At 39.2% G+C, this 18,435-nt stretch overlaps 1 protein-coding gene across 9 annotated transcripts in view; it reads right to left on the reverse strand.

Moving 5' to 3' along the window:
* Positions 1 to 438: 438 nt before the first annotated feature.
* The window catches only part of LOC132111391 (apoptosis-stimulating of p53 protein 1-like), a 33,406-nt gene continuing 15,409 nt past the window's right edge, over positions 439 to 18,435 (reverse strand). For 7 of the 9 annotated variants that reach the window (XM_059518639.1, XM_059518638.1, XM_059518637.1 and 4 more), the window contains 14 exons: positions 10,918 to 11,019; positions 9,148 to 9,322; positions 7,116 to 7,312; positions 6,361 to 6,501; positions 5,865 to 6,057; positions 5,090 to 5,221; positions 4,027 to 4,136; positions 3,504 to 3,936; positions 2,647 to 3,395; positions 2,219 to 2,356; positions 1,973 to 2,106; positions 1,664 to 1,830; positions 1,356 to 1,555; positions 439 to 1,225 (listed from right to left, as the gene is read on the reverse strand). In XM_059518639.1, coding sequence (XP_059374622.1) covers positions 1,184 to 1,225; positions 1,356 to 1,555; positions 1,664 to 1,830; positions 1,973 to 2,106; positions 2,219 to 2,356; positions 2,647 to 3,395; positions 3,504 to 3,936; positions 4,027 to 4,136; positions 5,090 to 5,221; positions 5,865 to 6,057; positions 6,361 to 6,501; positions 7,116 to 7,312; positions 9,148 to 9,322; positions 10,918 to 11,019 — 2,913 coding nt within the window. In that variant the 3' untranslated portion in view covers positions 439 to 1,183. Of the gene's footprint in view, positions 1,226 to 1,355; positions 1,556 to 1,663; positions 1,831 to 1,972; positions 2,107 to 2,218; positions 2,357 to 2,646; positions 3,396 to 3,503; positions 3,937 to 4,026; positions 4,137 to 5,089; positions 5,222 to 5,864; positions 6,058 to 6,360; positions 6,502 to 7,115; positions 7,313 to 9,147; positions 9,323 to 10,917; positions 11,020 to 14,952; positions 15,241 to 18,435 lie in introns of those variants that run through there. The other 2 variants (XM_059518643.1, XM_059518640.1) reach the window with 2 other exon arrangements.

Below are 18,435 nucleotides of genomic sequence, written 5' to 3' on the forward strand. Positions count from 1 at the left end.
GTATTAAATACGATATTGACATTTTTATAAACCTACAATAACGTACTGCTAACAGCTTGCTAATTGTTTTTATTTCTAAGGTTATGATAAGCATTTTTTTCACGCTAAATAAGTAATTAAGTTAAATAAAAGTTTATTAATACAGTAAAACCCATTCAAACACTTCAGTAATATCATGTAATGAACTTCACGGGTGCCTTGTGAATATTGTGAATATACATGATACTGTATTTATTTATATTTCGAGACTGAAACCAAATTAATTAATTTTTAATATGTGCAATACACAACATCACTCATACTCCTGTACAGAACACAAAATGTGAAAAATCCAGACAATACAACCAATAAATTAACCATAAATAACCAACCATAAATTAATAAAATAAAAATAAAGCCTGACTTAAATTAAGCATAGGAATAAAGGTTTTTATGTGATATGTTGTCAATATCCCCAGGTTGATGGAAAACAGCCACTGCATTAGTTTTTATGGCATCAGTTTTCTTTCTGAATCCTTTTAAATCTCAGTTTCTCATAGACAACTACACAGTTTCACCTCCTCAAGCCACATAATCCTCCACACATATGCGTCTCAACCAGACCAGTCCATTTCCTTTTTAACCATCAGTAGCTCGACCAACCTCAAGGCCTCTTCTAAACACTTTCTAGCACCTTCCTTCCTTTTCCCTGAATCAGCAACTTCCTAACTGTGGGAATTGAAACATCAGTCCCTTCGGTTTCCTTTTTGCTTGATAAAAACCACAGAGCACAAAACACTGGAATCCAAGACTGCATAATCTGTCACCAACTCTTATTCTTACATCCACACCCCATTCTGACAGTCACATCCCACTCTGAAACACACGCACATATACTCAGGAGGTTTGCACTGTGGATGAGGATAGAAAAGCTAAAATTTTCCTCAACAGAGAAATGGGTAAGAGGTATACTGCAAAAACAACACATGGTGACGAATAAAATCTGGGATGCAAATAGAAGACCACTGAATTCCCCACTGTTGGGAAAATCAATCTTGTCCAACACCAGACGTGCGCCATCATCTTGCCACCTCTGTGGGCTCTGTGTTGTGGTCACGGGCCACAGCAAAGACATGGCAGAGTGCCATCCCGCAGCTTCATGCCAAGTGCTGTTACAGGAACTTGCGCTGTCTCTTCTGGTCACCTATGCCAATGAACGTTGCCTGGGTTTGATCCTTGGATACAGCTATAGTGACAACAGATTAGATTTATTCCTCACTTTACAACTTCAATTTTAACATATTAAATATTTGTAAAATATTTAATGCACAACAGTGCTATTCAAAAATAAATGTGTGCCTATACAGATATCCTACCCCTAACAAGTTGCGTGGTACGTAGCCCTCTTTTTCATCAAGTCTGGCCCACCACCACTCCGTCTCGCTGTCATCCCTACGGCTCATGATGGTGAGAGCATCGTCCTCATGGAAGGACAGCTCATCTGCACTCTGAGCTTCATAGTTCCACAGGGCATATAACGTCCCTTTATTCATTACACCCAGTTTCTCCTGCACACCTGGAGGGGAAACAAAGAAGAGTAGGCTTTCAAAATCATTTACAGCCACTATTCTAGAAACACACCCTTAAAAATGTAAATAACAGCAGTGGTTGCTATAGATAATACCATATAGAAACGGAGAGCACTGGACATAACCCTCCTCCATCTCTTCGCACTTGTCTGCTGCTGTCTCCACGTCACTGATAGTAGTGGCAAAAATGGCAGCTCCAGACTCCACCAGCAACTTGCAAAGATGTACATTATTGCATGAAGCTGCACAGTGCAGGGGCGTCCTGATCACAAGTGAGAAAGAGTTAGCATCTGAAAACATCACTTGATAAGTAAGAATGGGTGTTCGTATATAAAATGACGGTTGTTCCCTAATGCAGACAAATGTCAAGAGATAAAATATCAGACCAAAGTGATAGGCCTCACCATCCATCACTATCTGCTGCATTGACATTGACCCCAAAGTCCAGCAGGAATTTCACAATATGGTGGTGACCTGCACATACTGCATTATGGAGAGGCGTGATACCTTCATCATTTGGAGTGCTAGGATTGTCCACCTGAAGATGGGTCAAACAAACAAGTTGATGTGGAAACAGTTGGCAACTTCCTACTGAGTACAGTGCAAGCATACAAAGTAAGTGTAAGGAGCATATGGCAGCTGAATTGTACCTCATAAATAATCCTTTGCACCAAATCAAACTCTCCCTCCAAAGATGCATCCAAAAGCAATGCAAGAGGATTGAACTTGACCCTCAGGCCGTGACCTGTCCTCTCAGAGCCTGGCTTCTTCAAGTTGGTTCGCTTGAGCTGAAGTATGAAAAATTCTATTAGTTTTTATATTTTGAAGAATATGAATATTCATATTTTGAAGAAAATCTCTTTTGAGCAAAAAAGGTCAAACAATGAATATATTCCTATGCAGAGATGAGTAAACAGTACTGTCTAGATGGCAAACTAGTTCTAATACCAATATTTAGATTAAGGATTGCCTCAGGACTCTTTATATGAATTTTGCTTGCAAACCTCACAATACTTTTTTGCAGAATAAGGGGTTACATATAGACATAACCCTAGCAAACAAGGTAGTGCAAACTCACCATAGATACACCAGGAGGAGTGCATGGGTTTGCTGTGGTGTCCTGCTCTGCAGGGGAATGATGTTCTGGTACCGGGCTAGGTTCTGTGTCTGTAACATTTGTGTGGTTGTTGTTATGATTGTCCTCATCTGTGTCCTTAAGAGAACGGTCTGAGGCATCAGCAGACTGGGCGACCCCCGAGTCACTAGATAAATGCGTCGGCTGGTTCTCATTATCATCAGTTTGAGACATAGAAGAAATGGGAGGAGGGATTGTGATTTCTGGCTCTGACGAAGGTTCAGCTAAGATGCTTGACTCCATCAGGTTCCCATTGGCAGTGTCCACATTGCCCAGGGTTGTGGCCATGTACTTCAGAGGACTGTCAGGCTGGTAGAAGGGTGTACCACCCACTCCACTCTCAATGCCTCCTGCAAGGGTGTTGAAGCGCTGATATAGGAGCTTCTGGATGTTAGGTCCACTGGGTCCTTCAGGTTCTGTGATGGAGCTTCGCTTCTTTAAAGGTCGGGGAGCATTGGCTAATTTCCTTCTCAGCACCTCCAGATCAATGTCACTTTGGTAACGGAGAGGGGAGTGTGCCACAGGGGTCAGTTTAGTAGGACTGAGAGGGCGAGGGATGTTCTCAACACTGGGTGGAGGTAAGGAAGTGGTTTCTTGGGCCGTCTCTCTGTCGACCTCATCTGTGGAGGACTGCTGGTAAGGTGGAACTGGAGAAGGAGAAGTAGAGCCTGGTAGGACTGGTTTTCCGTATACTGGAGGCCAATGAAGAAAAGCAAATGAGGAAACAAAAAGAAGGGAACATAAAATAATCAAAGCTAATTTCCATACCTAAGTCTGGAACTGGTGCAACAAATTCGTACCTGCTTTAACTGCAGCTCTGCTGCTGCTGGAGTAGTTTTTGGATGTAGGCTGCTGCAGATACATATTGTAGATTGAGCTGGAGTTCATAGTGGCAGGGCCCTTCCTTGGAGACTGGGGCCGGGACCCCCTGTCCGGAATAAAAGGACGTACTGCCACTGCAAGAGGAGGCTCTGTTCTTTCACCCTGATGGAAAAGAGATGACCCAGACTGAGGTGTAGGACTGGGAGGCACTGTTATCCGCTGTTGGATCTGCTGTGAAGAGGAACCAGAGGCAGGGGGTGTTCTCTGCCAGCCTAAGGTGCCAGGAGCAGAGCGAGGTAAAGAGCTGGTGGCGCAGACTGTGGAGTGATGGCCTGCACTGGGATAGGTGCCATAGATGGATGGAGTCTGCTTAGACAATGCTGTTACTGTCCCTAACAGCTTAGGGTCTTCCTGAAAAGAGACAAAAGCATGAAGGCAACTCAAAAATGTCTTTCACAAAAACACTTGTGCTTAAGCAATAAGCAGACTGTATAACCTCACCTTGTCTGAGGTACCCATCTTGCTTGTATGATCTTGAATTGTGTCCTTCAAGTCTGGAGGTTTTAGAGGAACCCTATTATTGTTGAAGGAGGGCCAGATTGCATCATTAGCTGCAGGAAGCGCAGAAGTATGAGTTAGATGGAAAGAGACAAAGACGTATATGCTCTTTCTCCTGTCAGCCTCATTATGACACAGACTGACCTGATCAATGGGTCATTAAAGCAGGAGATGAGTCTCAAATTTGACTACACTCACATCTCTGACCCTTGTGACAACAGGACACTTTTAATCAGGGGTTTGAGTGGGGTATATTTTTGTCCTGTCCTCTGCACAGACCTAGCTCTGTTTGGGTTAAATGGATTACTAAGCCTATGTGTACGAGTCCACTGCTCTGCTTGAGCGATGACACATGTTTATCCCATTCGTCTGACAGACACGCCATCAAACTCACTAGCAAGTCGACTGCCAAGTCCCACAAAGGAAAAATACAGTGAACTGAAGGATTAAAATAGGTAAAATTCGTATAGTGATTAAATAAGCAAAAGGATAAATCCAGTCTTTTGTTATGTATTCGTAAGGCCTGTCTAAAATCTTCATGACTACTAAAATAAACATTGTTAAGTAAGTGCTACTTTTTTCCACCAGTTCAGTTCGAGGTTTTATTTCAGGATCCTGTGGATCCAACTTCAGTGACTACAAGGATATGGTAAGTGTACTGCTTTTTTAAGATGAATAATGGGTGGGGCTTAAATTTTATGCACTTGCTTTGTCAGTATCCATGAGGTAAGTCATTATGTATTAGTACTTACCTCATTGGTACTGACAGACGTGCAAGCTAGTATATATTGATTATATCAGTTTGTGTTTAAAAATGAATGATCAAATCAATTCACAATTTCTTTATATATTATTTAGCTACAACTGAAAAAGAAACATGCTTTTTAAACTGATTTCAAATGTCTTATTAAGGCAAACACAAGAAAATAGTTGTAAATAGAAGTCCAACCCTGTTTTATGCCTTCTGATCAAAAATGTATTCTTGATATCATGCCCAAAAACTCACTAGAAGTACAGTCGCAGTCTGTGGGGGCCTCTGGCCCCTCTCTAGGCTCTGAGGACGGCACCAGAGAGTCCACTATGATGTCTAAGTCTGAGACCTTCCATGGGCCTGTAGGCATCCTCACTCTCTCTTCCTCTGTCCCGCCGCCCCCACATATGTGACACACAAGCATGACAAACGAACAGGGGGAGGAGAGGAAAAGGTGACAGACATGAGAAAATGGAAAAGCATGTTAGCAATAAAGGCTGGGAAAAAAAGATGTTTTAGTGTGATGTTAATGAGAATATCTGAATAAAGATGTGATTCAAAACTTGGTGTTAAGCAGCTGCCCCTTGTAGATGGAAAGCGATACTGCATAACATGACATATCAGGAAAATCAGAGAACCATAGAAAAAAATCTGAACTGAGCTGAACTGAGCTGAATGAATGGTTTTACAGCAGTGGTGAAAAATATAAATTTTAAGAGACAGCTTTCTGCTCCTGAGTAATAGATATACACAGCCTTCAAGAAGTTGAAGACACAGACATGATGGTATGATACATCTTTCATCATTTATGTAGTAGTATCTTCCTGAATGGGGTCATGAACCATGTAAACTCATTTTTACCACAGAGAGCCTTAATATGATTGTTTTCTGTGTGAGAGTACCAAGAGTGTTATCGATGATGTATTCTTTGGACAAATCTCAAGCACTCCTGTAGTATATTTTGTTACAGTCCTGGGAAGCAGCAAATGCAAAAGTAAAATGGTGTCAAGAATTAGGAGGAAAGACTGACCTGACTTGGAGCGAGCATGGTTGACTGTAGAAGAGGTGGACAGAGTCTGTGGCTTCAGGGGATCAGGCAGTAAACTGTAGCCTCCTTCCTGTTGCCTGGGCAATGGTACCTGGATGTAGGGACAGACTGCTGCCACTCGCCCGGAACTGCCTGGGGTGGTCTGAGGGGAGGGAGGACCACTCTTTCGGCCAAGCTGGAGAAATTAAAATTGGTTAATCAAACAGATAAGTGTGCAAAGCTGGTCAATATGGTTCTAGTTTTTACACCTAAAATATTTGGCATATATATCATCAAATAACCTTGAATGCAATTTTGTATGCTTCTGAGGGGTCAAACTCTTTGCTGTGAAATAGTTTTTTGCTTAAACTGCAGGGTTTAACCAATTCTATGGTATCTTTAAAAATTAAGCAATGATTTACAATGCAGCTTAATGTAATATCACAGATGTGGTGCAATAACTGTGCGTGGCAATACAGTTGCAGGCTATTTCACTTGCCTCTGCTTTTTTCTTGTAGAGACGCTCTCTAAGGTCCCCAATACGCTTGTCCATCATGGTCACCTCCATGTTACGCTTGTTAAGCATATCCTTGTGTTGCTGTAGCTTGCTGTTCTGTTCCTGATTTAGCTTGTTTCGGATCTAAATGTTAATAAAGACACGTGTCAAACACACGCATACAGAACTGATGATTTTGTTACTGCATTTAAATATTTTACCATCTCATGAAATGTTGCATATTTATGCAATTTATATCTTTTGAGTTTGAAAACAGGCTTGATAATCTGAATATTGTATGCGGTATCACTATGGGGCGGAAAATGTACCACAAACAACTTCAAAGAGGATTGAGGAAAGAATAAATAAGTGTGGCAAAACAGGAAAGTACATTACAATTAAAGTCTTTGAAAAATTAGCTTGGAATGAAATAGTTTTTGATGATCAAACAGTGTTAATGGATTAAAATAAAGTTTATTTTCTGCTGTTTCCCAAGTGAGACCCATATATTTTAGATAAACTGAATTGAATTTTTTTTCTGAACTGACTCCAGTTTTTGGTCATTAGATTTGTTATGAGTTGACTGAAACTGAACAAATCCAACCAATGGTCTTATTCTCTTTCTTTCTTTCTTTCTTTCTTTATTTATTTTTAAAAAAAATTCTGTACTGTAGTCTCTGGACAGTAATGAAACAAAACTGACTCATTTAAATATGTAGGTTTTTTTTTTAGCTCTGTCTAAAGCACAAAATGCCTACCTGCAGTTCCTGGTAGAGTTTACGCAGTTCCAGTGTAGCATTGCTGGTCACCAGTCCTTCCAGAGGCTGCAGTCCATTGAGACGTCCCCATCGCAGATCGTCTAACTGCTGCGTGAGCTGGTCCACCTTTAGCATAGCTGACTGCAGCTCTGCCTGCTTTTCTTGGAACAGGCTGCTAACATGCTCAATTTCTGCAGCTGAACGACACACATGAAGTATTCCGATTATAAAAAATACTATCTTTGTGTGCAAATGGATGCACAATTGTTTATTCGCTTCATACACATGTTAGTATCTGGTGTTTTCAAGTGGGTGTGTGTTCGCGCAAGTGTGTAGGAGTGAGGTTCAGTGCAAATTGCTGCTTGGTCAGATGTCCACTCCCCAAGTCCATATGTCATAAGACAATTTTTAAATAGAGAGGAATGGTATTGTCATCTTTGTTTTTTATCTCATGAATGTCATGAGGGGGTGAAAACCACACCCCAACCAGAACTCCCCGTTTTAAAGTTCAGACTGATCCACTACCAGGAACACAGACGGAATGGATGGCAAAAGCAACTGGAGCATGGGATGAAATTCCACTGTGTGGTCTTACAATAGTAAAAAATGTTAGCTTCAGACCTAGTAGAATTTGATTTCTTTAGAGGAACATTTTTGTTCACAGTTTCCTTGAAATGGTACAGGAACAATCCCCCTGGAGAACTTTCCTGAATCCAACCCTGAGACTTAAAGGGATACTCCACCCCAAAATGAAAATTTAGTCATTAATCACTTACTCCCATGTCGTTCCAAACCCGTAAAAGCTTTGTTCATCTTCAGAACACAATTTAAGATATTTTGGATGAAAACTGGGAGGCTTGTGACTGTCCCATAGACTGCCAAGTAAGTTAAACTGTCAAAGTCCAGAAAAGTATGAAAGACGTTGTCAGAATAATCCATCTGCCATCAGTAGTTATGAAGAACGTTATGAAGTGACGAGAATACTGTTTGTAAGTGAAGAAAACAAAAATAACGACTTTATTTAACAATTCATTTGTCAACAGTCTCCTCTGTGTCTCTCCACATCACTGTATGCTGCGTATACTCTTCTGTGTCAGCTGCACCACAAGGATGTGCTGTTTTCTTTCAAATCAAAGCATAAATACAGGTAGAAACTGACACAGAAGAGTGTAGGCAGTTTGAGTGATGTGGAGAGACACAGAGGAGACTGTTGACAAAGGAATTGTTGAATAAAGTCGTTATTTTTGTTTTATTTGCATACAAAAAGTATTTTTGTCGTTTCATAACATTACGGTTGAACCACTGATGGCAGATGGACTATTCTGATGATGCCTTTCATACTTCTCTGGACCGTGACAGTGTAACTTACTTGGCAGACTATGGGAAAAAAGGCTGCCCACTGCTCCGGGTATGTGTTCACTTTGTGTGTGTGTGTTGTTCACTGCTGTGTGTTCACTTTGGATGGGATAAATGTAGATTCCGAGTATGGGTCACCATACTTGGCCACATGTCACTTCACTTCAGGAATTGGAACGTGTGACCAATTTTGTTCCTTATTGTGGTGTATATCCGCAAGAAACAGCTTCTAAAACAAGTAAAAATGTAAGTTTGATTTGGACTTGATTTTATCAATTGTGAATTGATAGTATCACTGTCATTTGCAAATTGCTGTGATCATCATTTAATTGACAAGTTGTTGGAGGGAAGGGTTCAAATTGTTTGGCCGTTGTACCAACTTTTTCGCCAGCCCTCGTACCAAAATATACATAATCAGAGAAGAGATCGGTGAGGGTATGTTCATTTTTGATTTCATGTTCACTTTTACTACTACGCCACAGCACCATAAAAACAAATATCAGATACTTCAGTAAAAAATTATATTGTACTTGGTATTATAGTGGATCATCCAAATAAAAAAAACATATACACACATCATATACTATTTTAAAGTTTTGAGAGAACATATAGTTAAATCCATTTATAAAGTGAGTCTCTAAAGTACTATGAATTCTGTTTACATGGCTGTACATACAGAGGTTGCCGTTGATGAGTTTGCTGTAGTCCACTTGGCCCCTCATGGCACGGACCTTCTTGAGTTTAGCTTCTTGACTTTCCACTCTTTCCCTCAACCTCTGGAGCTTCTCACTCTCAGACACAGACTGGCCCTGATGTGGGTCCTGCTGCTTCAGATACCTCAATCTTTGCTCCTAAATTCAGATAGGTGAGGAAATGGTAGGAGAGGACAGGAGAGGGTAACAGTCAATTTCTAAATGGGAGGGAACATGCTCCACAGATTGTCAAAACAAACACGTCACCGATCAACAAAAGCCCTTCCACGCACCTCACTATGCACAGTGGAAAGCTGCGAGACAACAATATGTAAACAATAAGGAAGGACCAGGTAAGATGGTAAAATCGAGAGAGGAAACAAAGAGACAGGAAATAAAAGAACATAAACTTAATTTCAGAGTCGTTACAGAATACAAAGACAAAGGTTAAATGTTAGCAGAGAATCTACAACATGTATCTAACTACAAAAAAATGAAGGCAAATAATACTGTAATTACTCTAACTGTGTTAAAGTTTAAATTATTTGGGGGTTTTGTAACATAAAACCCTATATGAATGGATGATGAATGAGACTAAAATAGAAAGTGGAGGGAAACACAGGCATTTGTGCTGACTAGCACTTTCAGCTCTGCTTCAGAATAAGCAAATACAAAGCCAGGCCTAACAGTCCCAGAGTGTTGACTTGACACAATGCAGTGTTAAATGAACAGACGAACAAGCAAAGCATGTTTTTAACTGCAGCGCTGCTATGTTTAAAGCTACATAGAACATGTTTGTGGAAATATACATGCACTTTTTTCCTCTATATAATGAATAAAGTCATCAATCCACAAAAATACTATATAAAACCAAAATTAAAAAAACAGCATTTCAACAAACACCTCTACCTGAAAAGTTCTAAACAGACATGTACCTTACAACAACAGGTGAGTCGATTGATACTCGTTCATGAAATACACAGTCGTATATACTTCCGAGATCATAGCTAGGCCCTGTGTTGCTTGTCTGAAATTTCCAGAGCATTCTGGTACTTTTTCCCGGGAACTGACTACACCTTCACGAACACACGTACATGACCCACAATCTCCAGTGGTCTTAACATCCTCCCTCTTCCTGACAGCTGCAGTTCCATGCTTGATATCATTTCCTATGTGAATGGACTCTCTTTCCTGTTGTTGTTTAAGGAAAAGTAATTTGCATCCAGACAACACGCATAGTTCCCTCCACCTCTGACCTAAGTGTGAAACTCACACACTTCAAGACAATATCTCAATCACACAGACAAATGGTTCTCAAAACACAGTATCAAAAGAGCCAAATAACCGAATGGTGTCAGGCTTGAGTGCACTAGCTGCACATTTAAAATGCGAATCTTTTAAAAGGACTTTTAAAAATTCCTGACATTGGCTTCATGGAACCATCACGCTAGTATGATTAATCATACATGACAGTTCATGCACTCCAGATGATATGACCATATGTTCACGTACAGTTTGCCCCTTATGCATGTGTGTACACCAGTTTATGCCAGACCACAGGGGTCTTAATTTTAACGTCAGCAGAACCATTAAAAGATCTGAAAATGAAAGATGCATATCTTAACATAAATAAAAGAGGCATTTTGGAAATTAACAGTTTCTTCTCAATTAAACAGTTCAGACATAAGAAAAGGAAAAGTATCTGAACACATGAATAAATAAAGAGATGTGAGGATTCATACAGTGGCGCCTACCTTAGCTATCAGCATCTGCTGCTGAGTTTCGATCTGCTGCTGCTGTCGCATTGCCATCTCCTGCAGCTCTGACAGCGTTAACTCCACACGCGGATTCCCCACCTTCACACAAACACAAAGTATCATAGATTTAAGCTTTGCACACAGGCAAGCTGGACTTCACTTGTTCAAACAAATAAAACTTGCAATTATTTAATGAAATCTCCACAATAAAATAAACCCCCCCATCTTTTGAATTAAACAGTGAAGAAGGTAGTTTCAAACAAGTAGTCAAAAGACTGTATAAAGCAAATGCTGAAAATACATGTTATGCAAATTAATGATGACAAAATTGTAAAAATGAAACATGAAATAATAACTAAATAGGCCAAATTTTGGCCGCTTTGAATCATATTAAATTCAACATATTTTCAAGCAGACAATACTCAAAAAAAATTCATAGAGTTCTGGTTAATTTAATTGATTATTTTTAAACACATCAACCAGTGGTTTACTTCTTAAAAGATCATTACCGTATTTTCCGGACTATAAGTCACACTTTTTTTCATAGTTTGGCTGGTCCTGTGACATAGTCAGGTGCGACTTATTTATCAAAATTAATTTGACATGAACCAAGAGAAATGAACTAAGAGAAATGAACCAAGAGAAAACATTACCGTCTACAGCCGCGAGAGGGCGCTCTAATGCTGCTCAGTGCTCCTGTAGTCTACGTACACTGAAAACATAGAGCGCCCTCTCGCGGCTGTAGACGGTAATGTTTTCTCTTGGTTCTTGGTTCTAAATAAATGCGACTTATAGTCCAGTGCGACTTATATGTTTTTTTCCTCATCATGACGTATTTTTGGACTGATGCAACTTATACTCAGGTGTGACTTATAGTCCGAAAAATACGGTATATGTTATGTTTTGTAAATTTTCATACCAATTTAAGCCAAAAACACACCGCCATTGAACATTTTAAACTAGTTAAGACCAGGTTAGAATTTAAATTGCTCCAAGCTGTTACTTTCAGCTGCGTGGCCCTGGGTGCAAATAAATATCTGCAGTAAACAACAATTCAACAGGTACAGACAAACCAAAAGACTCAGCTAGAAATCACTATAGAAACGCGAAGAAATGCCTAGAGAGAGTGACCAGGATGCTTACAGTTATGCTATGTCCTGCAATTGTGTGAACTCACCTACACACTCTATAATAATAACTCATACTTATTGATATAAGCAAATACATACACACTCAATAACACAGGTAACAAGAGCTTATGTATCCAAATGTTCTGAAATTTCATAAAACAAATCCAAGATAGTCTTTATGTCTGAAACGTCAGTAGGCCATAGCAGACATTCAAAATAATTGAGTCATTGGCTTCTATCAATTCCCACAACTGGCTCACTGTACACGTGTTATACTTATAATGATTAAAACCTATCTGACAGGCCCTAGTGAGTCAGAAAACCTCATTTTCAAGTGGAGGGTACATTTATCTAAATTATCTCATTGAGGCATCACTGAGATTTTGTAAGAAAACTCAATGTTGCAAGTCCTTGTTAAAATTGGGGCTGGCCAGTTAAGATGGAATTGGCACTAGATATCCTGTGAGAGATCTCTGTGCTTTCAGATAACATAGAAATGCTCAACTCTGAAATAATTTTTCTAGTCAATATAACTGCAGTGAGGTCTATTAAAACTGGAAAAAGCTATCTTAATGGCTGTTGACTGACTGATTGACTAATGCAGGACCCCTTAGAATCAGTATTTGAAATCATCCATTTTTGGATCATCCAATCATCCAATTACTTGAATCACGATTAATTGAATGCTGGTGCATTAAAGTTCTCCTGGGAAGTTCATTTTTATTAGAAGTCGTAATTACGATGGCAGATGTGTTCAAGTCATTTGGTCGAAGTAAGATGGTGATGTACCATTTCTATAAACTTTTAACTCTTCTTACACAAAATAATGAATAAAAAATGACAATCAAGAGTGTTTTTTGGTTTTCAATGTTTTTCTTTGGGGGCCTTAACACAACACCTTTAAAAAAAAAATGGAAAAACTGTTTATACGCTTTGGCCGTTCAGTTACACAACAACTGTGTTTTGTCCTGAAAATGCAAACTTTTGAAAACATAATCTGTGTAAACTACAAAAACGTGACATCATGCATATTTCATGTTAAGTCTATAGGTTGTGCACAGGCATGTATTGTTTTTTCTTTACAAAGTGACATCGCCAACTACATTGTTGTTGCGTAAACATACCTTTCGGTTTTTTGTGAATACAAAAAATTATATCATCACATATGTCATATCATTAATCAAAACAAATTTACTGTCAATACAGACACTGCATCCATTACATCCGACATGTTTTCTTTCCGACAGGTACCCAACTCGGAAACTCTGGGCTTTAAAGTAAGTTCAGAATTTCCTGTTCATAATTCCAACCTTGTGGTGTACATGTGTGTTCAACTCCTAATACAATCTTTCTGAAATTAGTTAAACACACCATAAGTAAATCCTGGGAAAGCACTAATGGGAAGGAAACACTTAGCCAAGCGTCAGACAACATGTGTCAGGCAACAATGCGTTATCCATAATTTGTTTCCCATCAGAAAACCATCAGAAAACAAAGGCTTGCTCTGCCATACAGAATACACATTATTTCAGGGAAAAATCTCAGTTCTTTCACGGAAGGCTGTTCTTAGTAACCTTAGATGTTCACTCTGTGAAAGGTTATGCCTGAAGTGTGGTACTATCCACAGAAAATGAGGTCACCCCTGGGGCCGTTCTGGTGTTGGTGAACACCTGCTGGCTCTGAGGGAACAGGCCCTACTCAGGATGAGATCATTCACAATTTAATAAACACACTCACCCATTAGATTATGACCCAGTGCTGCATAAACTGAAGTATGTGAGGAACGTTTTGAAATATCTAATGAGTGGTATTAGATATTAGTACCTCATAGAGTGTTATCTACAGGAGACATAATTCTCTCTTTACATCACTCCTTTTCACCCTTTTCCACATAAGACAGTCTATTAGGTCATCGCCTGCCCACAGCCACTGCTATTCTTATCTTGTCTGACAAATAAGCTGTAATTAGAGTACTTTTAGTCCCTCCTGTCACAACAACAATTCTCACAAATGCACTTTTTGAGGTCTGACATGGAGGCTACTGAAAAAAAATGTCAGTTTGCACCAAGATTCAATTCGTCACACTTATTGTATCACAGTTTTATAGAAAAGAGAACCTGCTTGATTCTGGCACACCTGTAAATGGGTAGCTGACATATAACATAGGGGAGAGAGAAGTAATACGTTTCCGACTGTAAACTGAGCACAATTTCTATTACATAACCATATATTCAGAAAAGCCCATTAACTCTATGTGATTGAAAAATGGGAAGGTGATATAGATTGTATGAAAAAAACTTATTATGGAAGGCCAAAGTAACATGGTTTAATGTCGAAGCAAATTTATCCAAGACTTCAATTTTATCCAAATATATATCAAGCATATTGGTGCATTTTCAATATAAAACCACATGTAATCTATAGCCCATGAATAAATAAATAAAAGCATTTTCCTCAGAATGTCAGCTGTAGGGTAACCATTAGTCAACTAAAAGTGATAATGAGCTCTGATATTTATAAATGAGCTACAACTGAAAAAAATAATATTTGTGTCATCATGGATATTTAAATCATTTTAAATATTGTGCATGCATAGTCAGACTAGTAGTTGTTATTGTAGTTTTTCACCTTTCTGGAGCTCACATAAATGGTTAAAAGGAGCATATCCGATGTAGTCTCTCCACTGAGATCACTAAAACCGCATGCACAATAACTATACGATCTACCAGCTCATATAACTAGACAACAAAGTAACCTGATCCAGCACTTTGACACTTAACACAACTGGTCAATCTTTCTTCCTATTGATGAACAAACGCACAGGCTGAAATTTTGAGTAAACCAGTTCTGTGCTTCACATATCAATGCACCACAGACCTTCACAAATGAGAGCTGAAATTACCTGGTGAGAGTCCCATGTTATTCTGCATGATCGGACCTTAATTTTGCTGCATTGTCCTTCAGCTGTGAATTCCTGCACAGTCTCGACGTGATTCCACTCCATTTCTAACAGTCAGGTGCGCGTTTCCGAGTCTCTTATGAGAAAAGCATCGGCGCTGTGTGGACGGATGCAGTGCAGCTGTAGTATCAGAGGTGCTGTGCTCGTTATGAGACCCCAGAGTCACACTCACAGCCGCAATCCCCTCTCCAAAAAGCAGGAGTGAAGTCATACAGCACATTAGCGATGAGTCAGGCTGTCAGTGCTGTCAGTGCTATCCCCACTCCGCGCGACTGACTTTGCGTGTTTTTGCATACTAACAGTCTCGTGAGTCTAATGTGTAATTACAGTACATTAAACACTAAAATGTTGGAAAGAGACCCTTATAAATGTTAACGTGAATGTGTGATGATGGGGACTGCGTAAATTTGTTTTCCCCCTCAGGCTCAATTTTGACGTGCAAGCACTTCTCTCGCTCTTAATGTGAGTGAGTGTTTCTCCTGCCTGGAGTGTAGACTGCAGTAGTGATGTCCAATTCCTGAAGGAATCGTTCGTTGGAGTCGGATCTTTTCAAAGAATCGGTTGAACAACTTTGACAAACCCGGTCTAAAAGATGCATTTAAAACACAGACTGGATCGTTACCGGTTGTAAATCGTTATCGTAAAAAAAAGAAGAAAAAAAAAAGGAGAAGATGTTCGGTTCAGAGCCGTCGCTATCGTTAAATACCGCTGTGCCACTCATAAAATATCACTGATAAATCATTTGGGATTGATATTTACCCACCTAAGAATCATCTTCTCTGATAATGTAAGCAAACAAGTGTTTTTTTTCTGTCAGATGTTAAGAATCAGAACTAGCGATGAAAGATTCACGAATTAATCACTTCAAGTTCTGATCCAAACAATCAAAGGGGGTCTGAAATGATTGCGATTATTTCTCTCACCAAAATTGTAACGGGACATTTTTTTTAAACAGAAAGCAAAAAAGAGGAGTCAGGATGGATATTTACTTACTTATTAGTCAAAAAAAAAAACTTAAAAACAAAATCTTCTATCGTTTAACAAACGACGTTTGTAGCCACTCTTTATTGCACATGCAGCTTGTGGACACTCTGTGACTCAGGTAAAGACAGTTATATCAATTTAAAACCAAAACAGTCCTATTTTTAAAAGAGTATTTAAATAGGGCCAGATGTTTCTGATCGGGTGACTGTGCCCCTGAAACGGTTTAACAATTCATCGAATCCGATTAATTTCAGCGAATCGCTTCGCTTATAATGGTCCGATTAATTTAATCGCTGCAACCGCTTCAGTGTTCTACGCCCCAAATATCTCACTTAAACGGGGTCCAGAAAATTCACAACATCAAAGCGAATCGGTTCAAGTGATCCGAGTCAACCGGTTGAAAGAAATGATTCGTCCGCGAATCGGACATCACTACAGCACGCACACACGACCCCTCCTCTCCCGGGAGCGCCGCTGTCAGACTGCCTGTGCTGCGCCAGAGCTGCCCCGCACTCACTTACTGTCATATGCGTGACAGTCTCCGGAGAATCTGCCATTAATGTTTGCATAACTGCGACACAACTTTACAGCATGCGCGGGCAATTAAATGCACCATGCTTTACAATGCACAAGAGTAAGCTGATGAAATTAACAAGGAAACACGTCAATTCCACTTAAAAAAGTAGTACCATGCTACACTGATTATGTCATGACACCAGTTTTTAAAAAAATATTCAATGGCCAATATAATGCCTTGTATGTCATAATTTTTCGTAAGTTTTTGCCATTACAAATTAAAATTCTCAATAAGTAGCCTAAGCAACAGGGTTAAAATGTAAAATTTTAAAATGCATCTCTTTTTGGCAATCATGTGATGCACATATTCCTGAGCAATTGAACAAGCCTGTGTTTGTGCCAGTTGGAAGAGGTATCTTATACTGAAATGGGCACAGTCAGTAAGTGCGATAATAACGCTGAGCCAGCCATTTAGCTGCCTCTGCATTTTAATAGAGCCACGTACTGACCACAGTCACTCATGACTGACCTTCATATGTCCATATGCTGAAAATAAAACAGCCAGTGTTACAGGGCAAAATCTGTGCTCTCAACTTCAGTGTACACACTGAACAATATGCATTTAGAGATTTAGCATAATCACCACTGAACAAATCAGTATCAATGATACTATAATAAACAATTTAAATATTTGATTTCAAGGATGTGTTTTGTTTGAAATGATGATTTCAGTTCTGATTTTGTTCACAACACGATGTCTAATGTAAAATCTGGGTCCTAAAGGAAAACCGTTAAGAATTACTAAATGTCATGCGAAGTGCTAAATGAGAATTAGAAGAATTCACAGTGCTGTCTTCAAATGCAATGACACTTTAATTCACAGCATTTGTTTCCTTTTCCTACTGCATTTAGGCAAGAAACAAATTGCTCTTTCATTACTATGCAAAGCGCCCTCAGGGACAACATGCACAGATCTTTGGGAACTTTCATGGGCTAAGCATTCACGGACGAAGCTTCTGCATTCTTGCAGAACTTCTAATCACATTTTACAGTGAATTTTGATTATCTAATAAAGATTTATCTGCTGGCTGCAGGAGGTGCAGTGCAACCCAAATGGTAACTCTAAGCATCATCACATTAAATGTTATAGGAGCATCTAGAGGCAGAAAAATAGAGATTGAAGGTCAATGATAGTGATATCAGAGTGGGATAAGGTCAGCTTCCAGACAGGCTAGGCCTGAAAACCACAATGTGCCTGATGAAAGATCTCTTTATATCATTCCATAGCCAGACTTTTAAATCACAGCATAATACTTTTGTCCAGATTGCTGCTTATTCTGGCCAAGAATCGCCCACTTAGTCTGACTTAAAGTAAAGACACCAACCAGAGACTGTTTTGCTTTTACATGCCACTTAAGAATGGAAACTAAATAGCTTTAAAAAATAATTTTAATAGTGTTGTGGTAAATAATGATCTCAGCAAAAGTGGTTAAACAATTTCACAAAATGTTTATAGATTTATATCTGACCAAAAATATGTAATTCTCTGTCTCAAAACAAACTTTTTGTTTTTTTTGTCACTAAGTATGCACTTTGTTATGCACTAAGTATGCACTAAGTATACACTAAGTTACTTTGACTGGTGGGTCGAGCAGGTGTCGCTCATCTCTAATCACTCCACCGGCCTCGCCCCGTCCCCACAGCTCTCGGCCCCACCCCACTCGTCACAGTTACATAAAGCAACTTTTTGTGCAATATGCATCAGGGGATATTAAACACATAAAGGCATAAATTAAACACAGTTTAAAGGAAAATCTGACATTTTTGACACTTAACAGCATATACTACCATTTAAAAGTTTGGGGTTGGTAATACTTTTTTAATTTAAATTAATTTATTTATTTATCAAGGTTGCATTAAATTAAT

This window comes from Carassius carassius, chromosome 31 (genome assembly GCF_963082965.1).
Source record: "Carassius carassius chromosome 31, fCarCar2.1, whole genome shotgun sequence".
NCBI lineage: Eukaryota > Metazoa > Chordata > Actinopteri > Cypriniformes > Cyprinidae > Carassius > Carassius carassius.